A 20,558-nucleotide genomic window follows, 5' to 3' on the forward strand; every position below is an offset into this window, starting at 1 on the left:
CCCCGCCCCGGGGTGACACGGCCGCAGAGCAGGAAGTTCGCAGCTGCTGCGCCGCCCGTGGGGATTTCATCCGCCGCTGTTACCGAGCTTACTCGTTGCCGTGCTGTTCCCTTTTCGGGGCGGAGATTTTTTTTTTCTTCTTCCTTTTATAAATAGGTTGAACAAAACCGGTTTGCAGCGCTACAGCCGCCGTTACGCAGCCACTCATCAGCCGCGGGGTTCTGAGCGAGGGCCGCCCGCTCCTCCAGCTCGCGAGCTGCGGCTCCGCCGCCGCGCTTCCCCCGCAAGCGATCCCTCCGTTACCCCGCGTCCGATCCCAGCCCCCGCCTGCAGAGCCGCCCCTCGGCCGCGGGCGCCGCCCCCGGAGGTGCCCCAGCCCACGGAGGGGCCCTGGCCGGCGTGAGCTGGAGGGCGGCCAGCCCGCGGCAGGGGTGGGGCTGGGAGGTCCTTTCCAACCGCGCCGTGTTTCTGTCTGCGTGCCGCGGCCCCTCCCCAGCACCGCCTGCACGCCAGCCCGGCCCCGGCTCTAATAAAGCTGCCCCGAACAGCGCAGAGAGGCGCGGAAAGGGGCGGGCGGTGCACGCCTGAGCTGAGGCGGGACAAAGCGGTCGGGGTGGGTGGGGTGTTTGTGCGTCCGTCCGTCCGTCTGTACGAAGGAGCGGAGCGGAGCGGCCATGGCAGCAACGGGGCTGGCGGGGATCTCGGTGCGGCCGCTGGGCGCGGCTGAGCCGCTGGCGCTGGGCTCGCTGCAGGGCAAAGTGCTGCTGGTGGTCAACGTGGCGTCGCTCTGAGGCACCACCACGCGCGACTTCCTGCAGCTCAACGAGCTGCAGCAGCGCTACGGGCCCCGCGGGCTGCGCGTGCTCGGCTTCCCCTGCAACCAATTCGGGCACCAGGTATGGAGCGGGCAGCGCGCAGCGCGCAGCGGGGCGGCAGCGCGGCCGGGAGCTCACGGGGCCGTTCCTCCCCGCAGGAGAACGCCACCAACGAGGAGATCCTGCGCTCGCTGGAGTACGTGCGGCCCGGCAACGGCTTCAAACCCAACTTCACCATGTTCGAGAAGTGCGAGGTGAACGGGAAGGGCGCGCACCCGCTGTTCGTCTTCCTGAGAGAGGCGCTGCCCTTCCCGCACGACGACCCCTCGGCGCTGATGACCAACCCGCAGTACATCGTCTGGTCGCCGGTGTGCCGCAACGACGTCTCCTGGAACTTCGAGAAGTTCCTCGTGGGCCCCGACGGCGTCCCCTTCCGCCGCTACAGCCGGCACTTCGAGACCATCAAGCTGCAGGACGACATCGAGCTGCTGCTCCAGAAGGTGCCCAAGGAGGCTCTGCAATAAAGGAAAGGCCCCACCTGCGTTGTACGAAGGGCCGCTGCTCTGGCTGAACCCCCGATGTCCGTGCAGGCTTTGCTTTGTGACGGCGCATCTTCCAAATCCTCGAAGTGCGCCCGATGTTTTCAAAGCTGCGTGTGAAGTGTTTGGGGGAACTCAGCCTGGGGAAGCAGCGCGTGAGTGTGGGTAATGGTGTGGGATTCTCTGAATAAAGAAAAAGTCTGCTTTAAGGCTACGGTGTGGTGAATGTGGGCAAGTCGGGACGAACGGGGTGGCAGCGGATGGCCAAGGGCTGGGTGCACCCTCTGCCTGGGTGCAGGCTGGGGCAGGCTGAGCCGTGCCCAGGCAGCTGGCAGCCACTGCACAGCTTGTGACTTCTGTACCGAGGGGCTGCGGAGGAGCAGCCTTTGCCTGAGGTCGCCCATTCTTCGTCTTGCATCAGTGGATGCCCCAAGGAGACCCAGAGCTGGAGCAGTGAGTGTGTGTGGTGCTGCTGTCCTGTCTGCCCAGAAGTCCCCGGCACTGCTCTGTGTTGGAGGCAGCCTGATGTCCACCTCTGGTGGTGCCACTGACCCTGGAAGTATTCAGGAAATGTGGGGATGTGGCAATGAGGGACGTGGCTGAGTGGGCAGCTGGGGATAAAGGTTCCATGATTCTGTGAGCCTGCATTCAGCCCAGGTCACCTTGCAGCTACACAGGGGGATCTACCTGGAGAACCAGTTCTTTTGTTCCCAGCCTGTTTGACTACTTCTCATGCAGAAGCTGTGCCTCGCCTCTGATTATCGCTGTTGCCCCTTGGGCACAAGAATTGTAGGCAACATGCAAAGTGTGGGTGAGCATTTTGTTTCAATTCCTTTACTGCCATGTTTCTGATTCCCAACAAACACTGATCTGACAGGTGTTTGGTGGAGCTGCAATGACCCTGACATTGTTTCTGGGCAGCAACGCAGGGTTTACAGCTGAATGCTGAAATTGGGGCTGTTTTCCGCTGGAAGCCGTGAGCATGTGCCAAACTTCATCTGCTATCTCACTTCAAAGGTCCTCCTGCAGTCAGCTTTCACTCCAGATATCTCACAGTTTCTGTACAATCAACCCTTACAAGGCCTCGAAGCACTGAGTGTAAACATGGTGCTACACTGCCGAGTTCAAGCATGTACCAGCAATTTGGGAAGGCACAACACTTTCAAGCTCTATCACTTGTGTGTTGTTTTCATAACTAAAACCACTTAACTTTGGCATTTATGTATTTTTTTTTCCCGTTCATAGCTTCTCATTTCTTGGTTGCTCCATGAATGCAAGTACGTCCAAGGCCCCTCCTGGCCCCGTTGTTAAGGCAAAGCCTGCAGGCAGCTCCACCCTGCTTCCCGCTCCCCCTGAGTAATCCGGATTTCAGCTCAGATTGCACAACTCTCACCGGGCTATTTCTGAACTTCCTTAACTTTTTAACTTTGTTAAAAAAACAGGATGTTTTCAGTGGCTCATTTTGCCTCTGGAGCAGAAGCTGCTTGATTTGGTGGATTCATTTTGCAATTAAATCCACTTCCTTAATTAGTGCAGGATGTTGAAATACCCTGAAAGCACAGTGGCTGACGGGCAGCAGGAGCTCATTGCACTGTATTTAAAAATCTTACTCGATGTGAGCTGTGGCATTTCCTTAATCTTGGCTCACTGCACCTGAGATGTGTGAGCAGGAGCCCCTGCAGGGCACTCCACGCTTTGCCACTTGTCTGCAGCCCCTGTAGAACTGCAAGGAGCAGGGCACCAGGGCAGTCCAACAAAGGGATCCTTCCCCAGGTGGGAGAGCTGCTTGCTGGAGCTGTACACAATGCTCATTCTGTGTTGATGGCCAAGGGATTTGTTTATCTCCTGGCTGCTGGGGCTGTACTGGCAGGAAAGCCAAGTGGCAGCTCCAGGACAGACACACAGCAGCAGAATGATAGCAGTGATGCTACTCTAGGATGAAAATCAGCAGAAAAAGAAACCATCCCAATGTAAGCATGCTGCAGTCCCAGCAGTAAGTGTGCAGAGCAGGTAAAGGTCTCTCAGCCTCTTTCCCCATCTGCTTTAATCACACCCAGACAGCAGGTGGTGGAAGGAGCAGCCTGGAAACATCCCTTGGTGACACACACAAAGGAGCACAGTTCTTGTGCTCCAACACTACTGGAACCATGTGGGAAAGAGACATTTCACTGCAGGTAATGCACTTCAGTGATTCTGTGGCCTGAAGACATTGCCCTTTCCGTATCTTATCTACACTCCAATACCTTCCTACTCCTACACCTTCCTACTGTAACATGTATCTGCTAACAGCTACTCCTTTGCCACTGCACCCCTTGCACTTGCATTCCTCTACGTATCAGCCCCAGCTCTCCGCCTTTCCCAGAGTGTTTGGCCCCTCCTTCCCCTCATGATCAGGGTGACCTTCTAAGCTGCCATCAACTCCTTGAACCTTTAAACAAGTTCAGTTAGGACACAGTCAGGAGTGTGAACTAGCTGCAAATAAAAACGTCCTATCCTGCCTTTATCTCCTGGCTTCCCCAGCATTCTGCCCATCAGCCTCAAGGACATAACCCTCAATCATGGAACAGCGGCGTTCAGAAGCATTTACTCAACAGAAATGCCATCAAGTGGAGAATTAAAAAAGCCCTTTATTCCTCAGCCTGTTAAAAGCTCTTTCTGCAGTTTATAACTCCTTTTTCCTTTCTGATGAGCTGCACTGCACACACAAACTTTACACACACAAATTTCCAGAGGACTTGTAGTCAGTTTTTGGTCACTGCTATGGGCAGGCAGGAGGAAACACCTGCCTACAGCTGGGTGGTGCCTGAAAGCCCTTGCTCCCTCAGCCCTACGAATGAGATGATTTTGTTTCCTATTAGGAGGTAACGATTGGCAGAGCTCAGCCATGCTTTGCCTCAGAACAGCTGACTCACTGTAAAACACACCCATGACACGAGTTGTGGCAGTATTCTTAAAGCTCGCTGGCATTCATTGATGGATTGCCCTGCCCTGCAGTTTGTTTAGGTAACAGAGAGAGCTGTGTCTCTGTACCAAGGAGTGAAGGACGTTCTGCTGAATGCTTGTACCGAGGAAACAGAGGTGGTGTAATGTGATATGAACAGAACTCTGGGAAACTTCTGCAGGTGCAACACACGAGCACCACAATCTCCCTGAAGGGCGGTTCCCAGGGGCGCTTTCACAACTCCTACGAGCTCCCCTCGCTGCTCAGCTCTGCTCTCTCTCTCTCCTTCCCCTCCCAATCTGAGGGCTCTCCCCCCAGGCCCGCACCCTGAGCAGGGCGCCACAAAACCCAGGCGGCAGGGAGCACACAGCCAGCCACACATCACGGACGGCCGAGCCACGCCCCCACCACTTCCGGTCACCCGGGCGGGGCCACAAAATGGCGCCCGCGCGCAGAGCGCATGCGCACACGGCCGACTTCCGGTAGCGGAGGTGTGAGCGCACCAAGATGGCGGCGGCCCAGGGCGGAGGGGGGGCGGCGCGGCCGGAGCTCGGCCCGGAGGCGCCGGGCTCGGCGACTGTGGAGCCGGCGGCGCTGGAGTCGGCTGCGCCGAGCCCAGCGGTGCAGCGGGCCGAGCTGAGGCCACTGATGGCCGCGTCCATGAGGCTGGGGGAGTCCTGGTGAGCCCGGCCGGCCCTCCCCTGCTGCCCTGTCCCCGGGCTGCCAGCGGGCTGCCAGCGCTGAGGGCCGCGCCGGGCCGTGTGTTGCAGGTACCTGTTGTCCAGCCGCTGGTTCAGCCTCTGGAAGCGCTACGTGGGTTACGACAGGTGGGACGTGTCCGGCGTGGGCGACCCCAACCTCTTTCCTGGGCCCATCGACAACGCGTGCCTGCTGAGCGGTGAGTGCGGCCCTGTGCGGCCCGGCCCGCCGGGGGCTGAGGGGCTGCGCGGGGCTCACCGGGCAACGGTCGTTGTGGGGAGGGAAGGAGTGTGAGAGAGCCGGACCTTAAGCGCGTGTCCCTTCCAGATGGGGAAAGTCAGAGCTTAAAGGAGCACCTCATCGCCCAGCTGGACTACGTGCTGGTGCCCAGCAGCGCCTGGCAGAAGCTGGTTTCGTGGTACCGCTGCATCGAGGGACAGCAGCCCATCGTGAGGAAAGTACGTAGGGGTGGAGCAGGGTTTCCTCAGCATACCTTTGTTATCTTATCTTTGGGGCTGAGGCTGATTGGGTGGAGTCCAACAAGACCAAATGCCAGGTCCTGCACTTTGGTCACACGCGAGCCGGGGCAACAGTATAGGCTGGAGGCAAAGCAGCTGGAAAGCTGTGTGGAGGAAAAGGATCTGGGGGAGTTAGTTGACAGCTGGCTAAGGATGAGCCAGCAGTGTGCCGGGGTTTCCAAGAAGGCCAAGAACATCCTAGCACGTGTCAGAAACAGTGCAACCAGCAGGAGCAGAAAGGTGATTGTCACACTGGTGAGGCTGCACTTCGAGTACTGTGTTCAGTTTTGGGTCTCTCTTCCTGAGAAAGACATTGAGGTCCTGCAGTTTGTCCATGGAAGTGCAATGGAGCTGTTAAGGGTCTGGAGTACAGTCCTGTGAGGAGTGGCTGAGGGAACTGGGTTTGTTTCATCTAGAGAAGAGGAGGCTCAGGGGAGGTCTTATTTCTCTCTCTGCAACTCCCTGAAAGGAGGTTGTAGTGAGGTGGGGATTGACCTTTTCTGCCAGATAACAGTGATAAGATGACAGGGAACGGCCTCAAGTTGCACCAGGGGTGATCAGGTTGGATGCTTGGAAAAATTTCTTAAAGAGTGGTCAGACACTGACACAGGCTGCCCAGGGAAGTGGTTGAGTCACCATTCCTGGAGGTATTCAAGAAAAGGGTAGATGTGGCACTGTAGGACGTGGCTTAGTGGGCATGGTGGTGATGGTTGGACTTGATGATCTTGGAGATCTTTTCTAACCTTATTCTGTGGTGTTTGTTTCACTGGATGTGAGTTGAGATAATAATGTCAGGTTGTGCTTAGCTAATTGTCTTAAAGAGCATGATTTGCCAGTTGAAGTGCCTGAATCCTCATTGACTCTCTGTGGATGGGTTATGTGGGGTGAGAGCCATGAACCTTATTCCAGTTACCTTTATATGTTTATGATTGTTTGGAGCAATGTGGAGTTTCTGTGTTGTATGCAATAGTTTGGGCTGTACTAAAGCATGCAATCTGTTAGGCTTATTGGCCTAATAAAGACAGGACAGAAATCAAAGACAGAACTGGCATAAATTACCTATTAATGCAGATGGTTTGGGGACTTCCTGTGCAGTTGAACTTGGTTTGTGTTTTCTCTCCCAAAATTCTGGCACTCTAAACTCCAAAAAGAAAAGGCGTGTTTGTGGTTTTCTTTTATAAGCTTGTAAGGTGTTTTCTTCTGCAAGTGTAGTTATGAATGCATTCTGAGTATGTAAGCTATTCTGAAAGGTAGACTTCACATGTCACTCTTCTGAAATCTGTCAGTTGTTTACAGGTAGAGGGGGTTTTGTTTTTGTTTTAGTCATGGTGCTGAATACTTGATCTGAACACCCAAAATTGTTGAGTGCTAGAGATTAGAGCAAATGCTATTTTGCAGATAGTCTGAGTTATCACAGGTCAATTAAAAATAACTTTTTTTTTTTAAAGTCTAGAATTGCTGCAAGAACTTCAGTCTCTGATAACCTGCCAGTTGTAGTGGATTTTGCTGTTTAAAAAAACAGCACCTAGAAATATAGCAGAATAGTGTGTCTGTGGGATGTGGCATTCTGTTGGAGAAAATAGGAAGTGAAAGGTCAGTGGGGTGCACCAATCACAGTGCTGCATGTGAGTGTAACCTGGTTGGTATCTAGTGACAGAATGTTTTAGATGGCATTGGAAGTAATGTACTTAAACCTGTGATCCCTGAGTGCTCTTTGCTTAAATGGGGATCAATTCATGCATCATGGATTCATGCATCATGGATTCATGCATCATGGATTCATGCATCATGGATTCATGCATCATGGATTCATGCATCATGGATTCATGCATCATGGATTCATGCATCATGGATTCATGCGTCCTCATAATTTTACAAGTTGAGATTTCTTTCGTCCCTGTGTGTCTGGTGATTGGAAGCAAATATAGGAGGGTAAGACTGGATGTATCTTTAGCTCATCTTATTTTATATTTCGAAACTGTTTCTTGGGACAGTCACTATATAGAAGTACCACTACAGAGTATATAAATGTACAAAATATGGAACAGCATATGGTTCCATATGTTATGTGTTGTGCTCAGAGTGTGCTGCCCAATGGGATGACCCAAATTTTCCTTTGGCCAACTTAGTACAGAGAGCAAGCTAGCTTACCAGAACTCTTCAGAGAAGTGATGGAAGAAGACTTTTTTTTTTTTAATGACCTGAAATGTGTGCCCAAGCCACACTGCTGTTCTGTGAACAGATGCAGTGATATGGTCAGGAACTTCTTGAAAGGTGTTCTTCCATTTCTGCTGTTCGCTAAAATTCCTGCTCAAAAAGAGACAGAATTTGTGAATGGTTTCTTTTGCATTAAGCAACAACAGAAGCTTCATCTCTTATTCTTGATTCTTTTCTTTCCAAAACTGAGCAAAGTGTTTTTTTGTATGTGTTTCATGTTTTTTTTTTCATTCATCCACTTTACTAAAAATAATGCAGCTATAGATTGTGATGTGGATTGCAGCAAGTCTGATGTCTTGGGGAAAAATCTTCTATATCTGCTACTGCGTTGAAATATGGTGTGAGTTTCTTAGACCTTTTAGCTGCAGAGAGCTGTGTGAGTAATGTGTTAGTTTTTCATGTTATTTTTTTAATAGGGTAAATTTTGCAGTATCCAAGTTGAGAAGGATCTCAAGGTTTCTCAAGTTTAGTACTTGAGAAATCACTTTTTTCCTGTACAATTTTAAGTGAACTAAACCTTTTATTTACATAGATACGTGTGGCATCACTTTTGCAAGCTGTGTTGCAGGACTTCAGGATTGTACTGTATGTATTTCTTCACAACAGTAAGAGCAGGAAATGAGCATAGTATTTAAATGAATAAAATAGCAAGCTTGAAAGCAACACACTTGTAGGCAGACATGTGTAGTTAAATAATAATACTGGTGGAGTCACTGTATCACAAAGCTGGAAAATTAAGTGTCAATTAATTATGAACTGAGTAGTTCAGTATTATGCACCAATGAGCTGAAAACTGGTCTCAGGGTAAAGAGAAGTACTTGGTGTCAGGGTATGAGGGGGGGCAGTTGTTGTCCCACAGTACTGTGAAGCTGTAGTATCAGATGGTATGGATATTCTCAGCTGTTTTTTTTCCTCTTCCTGCTGCACTGGTGTTGTCATATAACTGGCCTCTAAGATGTGCTGCTTTTCCTGCTGTAATATGATTTTAAATCTGTAGATGAAGAGGAATAACTAATCTTGCAGAATACCTTATTATTATTTGTGTTATTTTTCACCTTCTTTCTGTGTGCAGGTGATGGAATTTGGTCTGTATGCAAAGCACTGTGAAGTTGAAGTTTATCCTCTTGAGCTGAAGCTGTGTGAGAGCAGCAGTCCCTCCAACGTGATCAGCTGCTGCTTCAGCAGAAGAGATAGTGTTGGTAAGTAGCTCTCTCATGCATTAAGCTGTTCTGATGCTTTGTCAAGAGGTGCTTTGTACCTTCCAGAGCAAGAAAGATGATGTGACTAGAACCAGTCTGGCAATAAGGTGGTCCAGCTGGAGCGCGTGATCTTTGAGTAGAGCCTAAGGGAGCTGTGGTTGACCTGGGAAAGAAAGGACTTTAGGGGCAGCTCTTAACAGCCTCACAGGACCTGTGAGGAGGTTATTGGAAACGCAGGAGGCGAGTTCTTTACTGCAGCACAAAGCAAGATAACAATAGATGGTAGTCATAATTTGAAACATCAGGGTTTGCAACTGAATATAATGAAAAAGTTTTGCCTGTCAGAACAGCTGGACGTTTGAACAGAGCCCAAATGGGGATTTTCCTTCCTTGCCAGCTTTGAACACCCAGCTGGCTGTGTCCCAGACAGCCTGGGCTGAATGCAGTGTTGACTCAGCTTTGAACGCTCGGATTAGGAACACCCTGAAGTTTCTTCCAGTCATAGTGACTCTTTGTGCAGTGCAGGGAGATGTCATTAAAGGCTTTGCAGAACGTGTTGTTTACTAACCAGTGTCCTTGAGAAACCTCTGTGTTGCTCGTATAAAGCAGTTCAGTCTTTTGTTCTTATTGTATAATTCCTTCCTTGAGTGTGAATGTTTTAGATGTCCTCTCAGTGGCTCTTCCTATGCTTCTCTACTTCCTGAAACATGCCCTCTGTGTAATTCCTGTATTTTCAGATGTGAAAATGATGGATTTTAGCTGTAATTTGTCAAAAAAGAGGCTTCTTTCAGCTTGCTGGTGATAACTGAAAACACTTTCTTCTTGAACCTGCGTTTTCAAATCATGGCTCTTCCACCAAAGCTGTCCTTTGGGCAGGGCAGGAACATCACAGTGGTTCTGAATGCTGTTGAACAGAGGGCTTGGCACATAAATGTGTGACTAAAATAACTGCATTTCTTTCACACTAAGTACTAGAGAAGCTATAGGAGCAATTGTAACTCCCACAGTGCACTTCCTACTCAGAAGCCCTTGACAGATAGTGATGCTAGAAGACTGGCTTTCCAGTTTATTTTCTTCAAAAGTTCTTGTGTTTTAGGAATTTTAGTGTTACTTTTTTTTCTTCCTGAACAGCCACTCTTGTGAAAGAGATTCGGAAACTATTTAAAATCCCAGCTGAGAAGGATGTGAGGTTATGGAGCAGCCATTTTGATGGCTCCTATGAGCAGCTCAGCGAGCTGGGTGTCACTCTGGAAGATGCAAACATCTATCACGGGGAGGTAAGGGACATATTTATTTTCCAGTGCTTGTGGTAAATGGTGGCATTGTATTCTGATAACGTTCAGCAATTTGCAGTGCAGGTTTCCTTGAGCAGTGCTTTATCTCTAAAGTTTTTAGATGGTCATGTACTGTTTTCCTTTCATGTCAAGTACTTCAATCACAGTTATCAATATTTGCTCTACTGATGACTTTGTGAAATGTATAGTGGATTTTTTTAGTTACTTTTTTTTTTTTTACCTGAACTCTCTTCCAGCTTGTCCTAATAGAGGTGAAAAATGAAGATGGCACGTGGCCTCAACATCCTTTCCTTGCAAAGTAAGAGTAAAGTATTGGCTTCTATTATTTAGTTCAGCTTGTTTGCTGAGTTTAGTGAGTGTGCATTCCCTGTGGAGGCCCAGTTATTGGTGGCTATTGTGAATTTGTTTTGTGTGTTTTGGAGGATGTCAGATCTTCATTATAAATATCCTTCAGTTGCCCTACAGCTGCTTTCTTGTTTTAGCAACAATCTTTGTCCTAAAGCCCATTTCAAATAGGTTGCGTAAGGATTAAATAGCTTAGGTTTCTGCAGTGCTTAGGAGACAGAAGTGCTATTTCTGTTCAGCTAGATTACTTAGGAAACTACCTCTATAGACAGGCCAGGAAAAGTCTGTAGTGTTCTACTGCTGTAGGAAAAAAATGATTGGAGCATGTGAATGCCATGCCAGTAGTGAATATTCCACATTCTAGTAGTTTCTCATTAAAAGCAGTATACAAACAGCCTGACAAACGTGAGCCTTCCATCCCCTGCAGAAAAAAACAAGAGCTAACAAAAAAATATCAAAAAACCCAACCAATTAGAAACCTGGAAATATTGCTATAAATCTTTTCTCTAATCTCTAGAGAAGACATGAGTGAGATGAGGGTGTGATGAAATACTGTGTGTGTGTAGTGGAGTGTAAGTTATGTGCAGTGATGAGAAATGACTTATTCATTGTTAAACTGCAGAAGGCAAAATCCAATGAAGTTGAGGCCATCAGATTTGATACTGATAAAGGAAATCTTTTCTGTGCAATGCAGTTCAAATGGCAGCAGGTTTTGTAAGTTGTTCCATTTGAAATCAAGATCCTACTGGAGCTACGTTTGAAGAAGAGGGAAAAATGAGATTGTTAGTGAAACCTAGTTTGAAATGATTCTGTACTTCAGAGATGTCATGCTGGGGAAGTGGGTCAAGAGGATGTCCGTAGGATCACAGTGAATTAGATTTACTTTTTTTTCTCTTGAATCATTGATGTTGCTCTCTATTAATCCATTTGTGATTGCTCTGTGCTTTCCCTTCGTGTCAGTCATGATCTTTTCTGAAATTTATTTCATTTCCTTCCCATTTTATGGCATATCTTCATATAAGTGCTCTTTTTTGTCATTTGTAGTTTATTTGGTAATTGAATATTCTCCAACTGCTTTTCATATTTTAATCTTTAACTTTTTCAGTACTATTTTACATTAAGAGTAGTTTATGAATCCTAAGTGAAATGTAGCCAGCATCTCAGCTGAAGAGAGAAGTACGATGCTCTTCTGTTCACTGATGGCACTGTACATTCAGTGAACTTCTCTCTTCCTAATACACTCTCCAATAAAAATGTTGAGGAGTTGTTGTTTAGTTCACTCATCTTGGAACACCCTTGGAACTGTCTTTTTCTTCAACTGCCCTGTCTTGCTTTAGGCTTCTGTTCGACCTTATCCACCATTCAGTGATAATGCCAGAAATTGTTGTGTGATTTAAGGCCATTGCTGTATTTTGTATGCACATCATGCTATAATTAAATGCCCTTCTAAGTTTGAAACTCTTCTTCCCCTGTTGCCTCATGTGCTGGTGACCTCGGGGACCCCTTCAGTAATGGTGCCAAGGATTTCAAGGGCAGGCCTTCATTTCTTGACTTTCAAGCACGTGTGCTTGCAGTGGGTGCTGTGCTTTGGGTAACTGACTATGTCAGTTCTCCTGGAGAGACTCTTGCATATGTGAACTTTCTAAGTGGCATTTCATGATGGCCATAGCTTTTCTTGTTCTTCCTTTTTTTTTGTTGAAGCATTTATGAAGTATTGTTTTTGCTTTTCTGGATCCCTACTTTATAAAAGGACTAATTTTACCACGTGCTCTCAAGGTATCATCAGCTGAATCAACTGAATTGGAATACTTTTGCTTATGCCTTCCAACCACTTAAAACAACAACAACAAAAAAAAGATTTTCATTTTTTCCAAGCAGTTCATCTTGGCAGGTTTTTGGGTTTTTTTTTGCTTATCACAGTTTTTGTACTAGATTAATCTTTGGAGAGCAGCAGCATAATGACAGATTTCTCTTCCCTTGCCATTTGTGTGGGTTTTCAAAAGGTTGCGTGGTAGAACTTGAGATGCCTGACTATAATTGGCAGAGTGGGGGCACTGTGCAGCAATGCTGTGAAAGGTGAAGTTGTACGTTTGGGGTTTCTGACCGTGAGCCCTGAGTGTGTGCTGGACTCTGTGGGGCTGTGATTCCAGTCCTGGCAACCTATGCAACGTGAGTCCCTGTAGCAGCCTTGAGGTACGTATCATAATAAAAAATAACCTCAGTGGTTCACCAGGGGAATCCTGAGCATGGATCAGAAGATTTTCTTTTCCTAACTGATGTGCTGGTAAATGGCATGTGAAATGATAGCATCCTTTTAGGTTGTCAAGAAAGGTGATAAGTGGGTTAATGAGGTTTCAGACGGAATCTAATGGGTTGTTGAACACTTGGCAGATGATTTTGTTACTGGAGGACTTAAAAGTGTTGTGTCGATGAGAAAGTTAAAAGGTGATTTGAGCACTTAAAGTTCTGTGGTGTATGAGAAATGGAAGTGAAATAAAGAAGTCCACAGGCAGCAGATGGAGATAAACACAAGCCAGTGCCCACAAGAAGCTGAATCCAAGTGTTCAGTGCTGCAAAATGAAACACGAGTTTCTGACTGCGGTGATTATTGATGTTTCAAATTGTTTGTGGTCTGCTGGGTTAAATTGAGCCATGTTGGCTGTCATCAGTCACCTCTGTTTCCATGTGTTTTTGGCATAGCTTCCAGGAGGATCTGTCTGCTCCATGATCTTACCAGGCACTGAGATGAGCCAGGCTGGCCTGTAGTTCCCTGAATCTTCCTTTTTTTTTCCCATTTTGAAGGTGGGGTTATGTTTCTCCTTTTCCATGTTGTGAGAACTTCACCAGACTGTCACAGCTGCCCCAGTATGATGGCTAATGGCTTAGCAACTTCATCTACCAGTTCCCTCAGGATCTTCAGATGCATCTCATAAAGTCCTGTGGGCTTCAATACGTTCAGGTTCCTTACGTGGTCTTAAACCTGGTCTTCTGCAGTAGGTTGTTCTTTGTTCTCTCCCAGTCCTGCCTTTGGTTTGTGCATATTGAGCAGTGGTTGGAGCACTTCTCAGTGAAGACTGAGGCAAAAAATTTGAGTATCTCAGCTTTCTCCATAACCCAAGTAACCGGGTCCATTATATTCTCAGGGAATGTTCTCTCTGCCAGCCTTAATTGCTACCATCCAGGTTCCCTTTGTCATCTTCTGTGTATACTGCCTTCCCAAACAGCTTGGTTCTGTGCATTCCCTCCAGTACCCCTCTCTGCAATGTGCTGAGGGTTGCTGTGTGTGTTGCCTGTGTGCCACACTAGTGGTGTGCCTTGCCCTCAGGCAATGGAGTTGTATCAGCCAGCTTAGTGACAAACTGCTGGTTCTTGCTGATTACCATTCTGTTTTGGGTCTTACGTAGAGAAGAACTGATGTTGCTGCTTTTAACATGAGGTGAGTCTTTTGTGATGATTAAGACCATAATTTTTGTTTGCTTCAAGCTGGTTTATGAGTAGAGTTAAATCATGATGTCCTGTTACTTGTGCCATCTGAAATACATTCTTACTTTGGTCTGACCAAGGAATTTTGCCTTAAGCAAGAGTTGCAACTCCTACTTCTGTCTGATGTTTCTGTTCAGATGTGTTTTTGGAAACATGATCACACAGGTGATAGCAATGAAATCTGTGGAGGGGCTAACTGTAAAATGGCAAGTCCTTGGGATTTTGTGGCAGGTGGTGTTGGGGGTGACAAAAGTAAAAGTACTGTTTCTACTTTTTCTTTTTTCCTTTTCCTTTCCATGTCCAGGTCAAGCACTGCAACTAGCAGAAACTTCACTACCTCTTCAAAACCTTCAGCAAGTTCTTACTCCTCAGCATCTGCCACATCTGTCATTACTAACGGTGATAGCAGTAACTCCTATGGACTGAGCAGCTCCAGCCTGGGCAGGGGGTAAGAGCTGCAATCATCTTTTGTGTCTTTGTCCTTCATGTGAATACTGCTGCTCTTCCTTGACTGTATAGAAAAGGACTGTCATGCTGGTTTGAGTCACTTTAATCAAACCTTACTTTTGAGGCAATTAGGTTCTGCTGTTCCCTGCTCTCTTAGAAGAGTAGCACATGTTCTGGTACTGCTAACTGCTAGAGCTTGGCCTGATTTTCAGAGGACTGGGGATATGAGGGAAAGGATTATATTTTTCTTTCCATCTGCCTTTGTGACAGCAACCTTTCCAGGCGGAAACTGTGACTTCTTTGCTAGCTCTAACAGCTCATCACACCAGCTCTTGCACTAGGTTGCTACATTAGGATGGAGTGCTGTGTACTTGTAGACAGAGGAAATGAAAGTGTTCTGATGCAAACGTTAATAATAGACCCTGTAGTGATTAATGTTTCCAAAGTTAGTGTGTGTATCTCATGATACTGATATCTAGCCACTGTGAAGCAGCAGAAACACAAAGGCTGGTGCCTCTCATTAATCAATTCTTTCACACATGTTTGAGCAGGTCTTCAAAATGACCAAGACTGGATAGACTCATTGCAGAGTACTTTGTGTTGTCTTTCTTCCAGAGGTTCTGGATTTGCCTGTAACTCTTACAGCAGCAGGGACTCCACTTCCCTGTCCCAGCCTGGCCTTTGTGGACTCAGTAACCTTGGGAATACCTGCTTCATGAATTCTGCATTACAGGTAAAGTTTGAAAAGCGCATTCTTCAGATTAAGCACAAGAGCAATCTCACCTCGCAGAGATTGTGAATCAGAACCTGTGGAAAGAAAAGTGCTTATGCAGAAATAGTCTGACGTGGAAAACGTTTTAACCTGTGTGTGCAGCATTGGTAAGATGAGCACACTGAACTGTGGTCTCTTGCAGACTTGGCTTGTCAGGCTTCAGCATTATGCTGAGAAGCTTTTTTTAGGTTGATGAAGTGTCAGTGGGAGTTACAGAACAAATTAACCAAAAATTCCTGAAGGAAAACTAAGTTGCTGCAGGCCAGAGAGCCTTATGTGTCTTACAATTGATAAACTGGTAGAAACTGCTCCAAAGAGAAGGGTTGCACTTGTGGGCACGTCTGCTGCATGAGAGTAGCCAGTGTGGCATCCACTAAGAGAAATGAGTCTCTTGAATGCTGTAGCCTTTGGTGTTTTATTTTTTTATTTGTTTTCCAGCCATTTTCCAGTTACAGTAGTTAAAGGATCCCACCTTCCTGAGAGATTTTTTTTTAGTATTATTAGTCTGTCTCACCAGATTTGTTAAAACATTTAGTGTGTGTTCTGATGTGAAAGTTAGATTTGTTTCTTCACTGTCACACAGATTTATTGTACAGTGCCGTAAGTTCATTTCCTTAATGATTTTTTTTTTAGTGTCTGAGCAATACTCCTCCTCTGACTGACTATTTCCTGGAAGATAAATACGAAGCTGAAATAAATCACAGCAACCCCTTGGGGATGAGAGGAGAAATTGCAGAAGCCTATGCAGAACTCATTAAACAGATTTGGTCTGGGAGGCAATCTCATGTGGCCCCACGTATGTTTAAAGTAAGTACTCTGTGTTCTTATAGTGTTGCTCTCTGGCAGAAGAAGCTGACATGCCTTCCACAAATTCTGGTGTCTCAAAAGCTCTAGCAACAGAACTGCTTTAGTGTTACTTCAGTTTTTAAGGAGCTATTTTTCGGAGTATGGGGAAGGAAAAACAAGTGAGAAAGTAAGGTCGTAACCTGGAGTTGGCTGTTGCTTTTTATCACAGTGCCTTACTTAGTTAATGACCTTCTAACCTGAGAGCTGTTTTTATATATGTGTCACCATGACTGTTGCTACAAAACTAGGCAAGGTCATGAGCGCTGCCAGCTGTTAATTTTTAGCAGCATGCAGGCTGTAAATGCAAAAATGGAATGATGAAGTAGAGAGCAGAAAGCATTTCCTTGTCTGCCGTGTTATCTGTTGGTTCAGTGTTTGCGGTGCTTCAGTGCAGCGCTGCTTCCAGCTGAAACCCTGCAATGTAGCAGTGGTGTGCAACCACCCTAGGAAAATTTAAACTATGTTTTTTGTTCTAAATATAACACAGAGATGCTCCAGGGCAACGTAATAAAAGCATCAAAGGAACATTAAAAGTTTGCTTCTGTAAGTGCAATCTCAGTAATACAAACAAGAACGACATCCCAAATGCATGAAATAAGCAGTGAGCTGAAATTGTGAATTCGCATCCTTTTGCTGGTTGAGTTTTGTGTGTGCAGTCTCTAAGCTGAGTTGTATGCTTTTGAGACCTGAAGCAAAGTCCTGCCTACAACAAAAATTGTCCTCTGTAGGGTCAGAGGTAGTTCTGAAGCAGCAAGATGTTTTTAATGTCTGCCACTTGAAGTTGGTGGCACTCCATCCATCTCTATTAAAGTTATTCTGTAAACTGTTTGGAGGAAGTAAACAGTAGTGGGCATCTTTAAAAGTGTCTTACTGTTGGCTGTTCTTATTTAAGACTGGAATAAGTGTTGCTTTTTATTTCCCTGTGTAGCATTACTTGTGCTTTTTCTAATATTGCTGCTGATGAGCGACAGTGTTTTAACTATCTCAGCCCTTCGGCTTGGATTTCCTTGCAGTTGTCATTGTAATTAAAATGTGCTAAGCATAAGTCTAGAATTGTGTTAGGTGCCACATGTTGGTGAGAAGATAAGTTATGACCCTTTGGACAGACCACTGCTTCAGCTAGTCATTGAATGGAGTACTACAGAAATTCTGTTTGTGAAAGCAGGAAGGTTAAGTGGCAGTGCTGTGATATGGCACTTGTGGTATGGAGTAGCAGAGGTTGTGTTTGGCTGTGATGTTTCTGGCTCTTACTACTCAGCCTGTTATATCTTCTAGGTTCATACTTAGCTGCAGACTACTGGTGACTCTGGTCTCAAACTTAGCTTTGAGCCAATCAATATTAGCTCTTCTGCAAGTGTTTTCTGTCTTCATCTTCAAGATGTTGTCATGCATTAATTCTGCACTGTGGCTGTAGGCTTCTGAAATAAAGTAAAAAATGCAACGTGCAGAGAAGTTTTCTGTGCTCGTTGTTTGCAGGTTTGTGAGTTAATATTCCTACTTCAGATTTCCATGTTATAGCACTAAATACATTCATCTCTCATAGTAGTTCAGGGATGAAGTGAAAAATGGTTGGTAAAATTAACCTCTGCTCTCTCTACTCTGTTAGCATTCATCTCTGGGGTCTGCTGCTAATATAAGGCAGCATGGGGTTTGTAAAAGCTAGGTTGTGTTTTTATCTCACTGTCTTTTGCATACAGCTTATACTTGTCCCCTCTAACTCTTGTGTTATGTTGCAGACACAGGTTGGCCGATTTGCTCCTCAGTTTTCAGGATACCAGCAGCAAGATTCCCAGGAGCTCTTGGCTTTTCTTCTAGATGGCTTGCATGAGGATTTAAATAGAGTGAAGAAGAAACCTTACTTGGAGTTGAAGGATGCCAATGGCAGGCCCGATTCGGTATGGTGCTCTTTACTAGAGAATAGGGCAACCAGTGCTCCTGAAGGAGTGTAAATTGGTTTTGTGATGCTTCCTGCCCACTAACCACAATAATGCCTTCCCTGCAAAGCCACTATACCTGGGAAGAGAGAATCCTGTTATGCCTTGTGGCCTGGATGGTTCTTCATGGCACCATGCAGCACAAATCTGTTGCTCTGTGTTACAGCAGAGCTCTGTTCTTCCTGCCAAGCAAGAAAGTACCTTACCATACCATTCTGACATAGATTTTCAGTGGAAAAGAAGGAAGTTTGATCTTGTCATATAAAAGATAGGTACAAGTAGATTGCAGTTATCACTATAACCTTGTCTCTTGACTACCTCATGCACACTATCAACTTCCAGGTAGTCTGGACAGCAGCTGTCAGCATCAATTTGAGGCAAATGCTGACTGTCTGTGGACTTTGGGATGGGGATGCATGTGGAAGTGCCAGGGTGGCTCTAAAAAAAATTGTATGAATGAGTGCCCTGTGTTTTAAGCAGTGTTCTGGTAAGCAGCACTCAGACAGACTGGAGTACTCAGGTGTGCTCCCTTGTGGCCTCTTGATGAGTGTAACCTGTGAACTGTTACATTGAGCAGGTTGTATGAAAAGGTCTGAACAAAGCAAAGCGAGAGCTAAGTTTTATGCAGAGTTGAGTCATTGTAACATGGTACTGCAGTGGATCTTGATGAATTCCTAACATTTGGTGAACCAACTGCATCTCCTGCACAGGCTTGTCCTGATTTTTCCTCCTTTCTGGTGCTGTGGAATGGATATAAAAGCAGTTTTGCACACTTGGGTTCCAGCTACCCAATCTACAGGGGGTACAGGAAAATAATATACAGGAAAATAATTATTTTATGCCATTTTTCAGAGGCCTGAAAAATCTCGCATTCATTTTTTCCTCCCTACCATTATCCTCTGTCAGTACTGGTAGGAGAGCACCTTACAGGCACTTTTGTTTCTCTGAACTTGGCAAGTGCTGTGCTCACGTTGAAATGGGACACATAATAGTGGAATGTCTTTCTTAAGTAAGATCACATTCCTCTTGACTGGGCTTCTGACTTTTGTCATGGTACAAACAACTGAAATATACTGACAAGTGCAGAATCCACAGTAAATACACAGTCAGAGTGGCAGTAATGCTCATAAAGGCCAGTAAAACAATTATTATTTTTTTTAGGAAGAATATGTGACTATTTATTTTTCCACTTAACTGACAATAGCTTATAGTTTTTTGTTTTTTTATGCAAATGGCAACAATGCTTGAAGTATATTTATTCCTTTTTTCTCCAAGCAGTGGTGGTGAGTGGGGTGAGGAGGATGCCCAGCTCTGCTTCATTTTCTTTTGGTGCTTCCACTTCCCCTGATATAGGAAGTACACAGATTTCTGCCTTGTTTTCAAACTACTGTACTTCTGGCTTGATACAGGGCCTTAGTTTCACTGTAGAAAAATCCAGGTGTGTTAGGCTGAAAATAGAGTACACCCACTTTTCTATGAAGATTTTCTCTATATGTATTGACTTCCAGAGTTTGTTTCCATCCCTGTGCTTGCTGTGCCTCGTGTTTGTGAGAGCTCATACTTAATTTCTTTTCCTTCTGTAGGTGGTAGCAAAAGAAGCCTGGGAGAACCACAGACTGCGAAACGATTCTATCATTGTGGATATTTTTCATGGTCTTTTCAAATCTACCCTTGTTTGTCCCAAATGCTCTAAGGTTTCTGTGACCTTTGATCCCTTCTGTTACTTAACCCTTCCACTGCCTTTGAAGAGAGATCGTCTCCTGGAAGTTACCCTGGTATATGCAGACCCGCAGCACAGACCTGTCCAGGTGAGGCATGACTAAGGCATGAATTTCTTTATCTGAGTCTCTTCCTCTTAGGTTTTGAGGAGGTAGCTTAACTTTTCCTGTGGTGAGGTTACCTATGTGATACACTGCTCTGTGAAGGCAGTAATGTGTTTGCATGGTCACGTTTACCTTGTGTTACCTTGAAGAAGGCAAAGGGGAGGCTTCTCTAAACAAGTAAGGATTTTCAATTTCATACAAATGGGAGAAAAAATCTCTCTTGTAAAAAGAGAGGTATGATTTGATTGCTTTTAAAGCCTGCTTTTTTCTGAGATAGATTCTACTATTTACTTTTCTTTCTCTTTATTTCAAGTGAGCCTGCAGGTGGGCACACACACAAAGTAGCCTTGTAGTTGCCATGCTTGTGCACAAGATCTGTGGCACCCAGAAGCTCTAGTGGTGGATAGACATTTACCAAAGGAAAAAGTAAAGTGGCTTTTGAGGTGTTGCTTGGCAATATTTGCACATGTTGTGCATTAGAACCTTTGATTTATATAGAGAGTGTAATCTTAAGGGTATGGGGTTGGTAGATGCAGTGGTGATGTGTGCTAAGTTGGTGGTGAATTTTCATTCTGCTTTTTGTACAACTGTGAAATCAAGGACAGCTGCACTCATCACCAAGGTTCTGTAAAGGGAAGGAACAGAGGAGGGATTCACTGAAGAGATGGGTAACATAAATGAGTAG

At 45.9% G+C, this 20,558-nt stretch overlaps 2 protein-coding genes across 2 annotated transcripts in view; both read left to right on the top strand.

Annotated features, from left to right (window-relative positions):
• Positions 1-476: 476 nt before the first annotated feature.
• On the top strand, positions 477-1,563 carry GPX1 (glutathione peroxidase 1). Its single transcript, XM_031611496.2, has 2 exons — positions 477-896; positions 974-1,563. The coding sequence occupies exons 1-2, from the start codon at positions 675-677 to the stop codon at positions 1,337-1,339; spliced, it is 588 nt and encodes a 195-aa protein (XP_031467356.2). The 5' UTR covers positions 477-674; the 3' UTR covers positions 1,340-1,563.
• Positions 1,564-4,787: 3,224 nt separating this feature from the next.
• USP4 (ubiquitin specific peptidase 4) overlaps positions 4,788-20,558 on the top strand; it is a 31,798-nt gene continuing 16,027 nt past the window's right edge. Inside the window, exons 1-11 of the mRNA XM_031611501.2 lie at positions 4,788-4,975; positions 5,066-5,193; positions 5,322-5,452; positions 8,802-8,928; positions 10,060-10,205; positions 10,460-10,521; positions 14,356-14,499; positions 15,114-15,231; positions 15,904-16,077; positions 17,853-18,011; positions 19,634-19,858. Coding sequence (XP_031467361.2) covers positions 4,803-4,975; positions 5,066-5,193; positions 5,322-5,452; positions 8,802-8,928; positions 10,060-10,205; positions 10,460-10,521; positions 14,356-14,499; positions 15,114-15,231; positions 15,904-16,077; positions 17,853-18,011; positions 19,634-19,858 — 1,587 coding nt within the window. The 5' untranslated portion in view covers positions 4,788-4,802. The remainder of the gene's footprint in view (positions 4,976-5,065; positions 5,194-5,321; positions 5,453-8,801; positions 8,929-10,059; positions 10,206-10,459; positions 10,522-14,355; positions 14,500-15,113; positions 15,232-15,903; positions 16,078-17,852; positions 18,012-19,633; positions 19,859-20,558) is intronic.

The sequence above is a fragment of the Phasianus colchicus genome, chromosome 11 (assembly GCF_987193195.1).
Source record: "Phasianus colchicus chromosome 11, bPhaCol1.hap1.1, whole genome shotgun sequence".
Taxonomy (NCBI): domain Eukaryota; kingdom Metazoa; phylum Chordata; class Aves; order Galliformes; family Phasianidae; genus Phasianus; species Phasianus colchicus.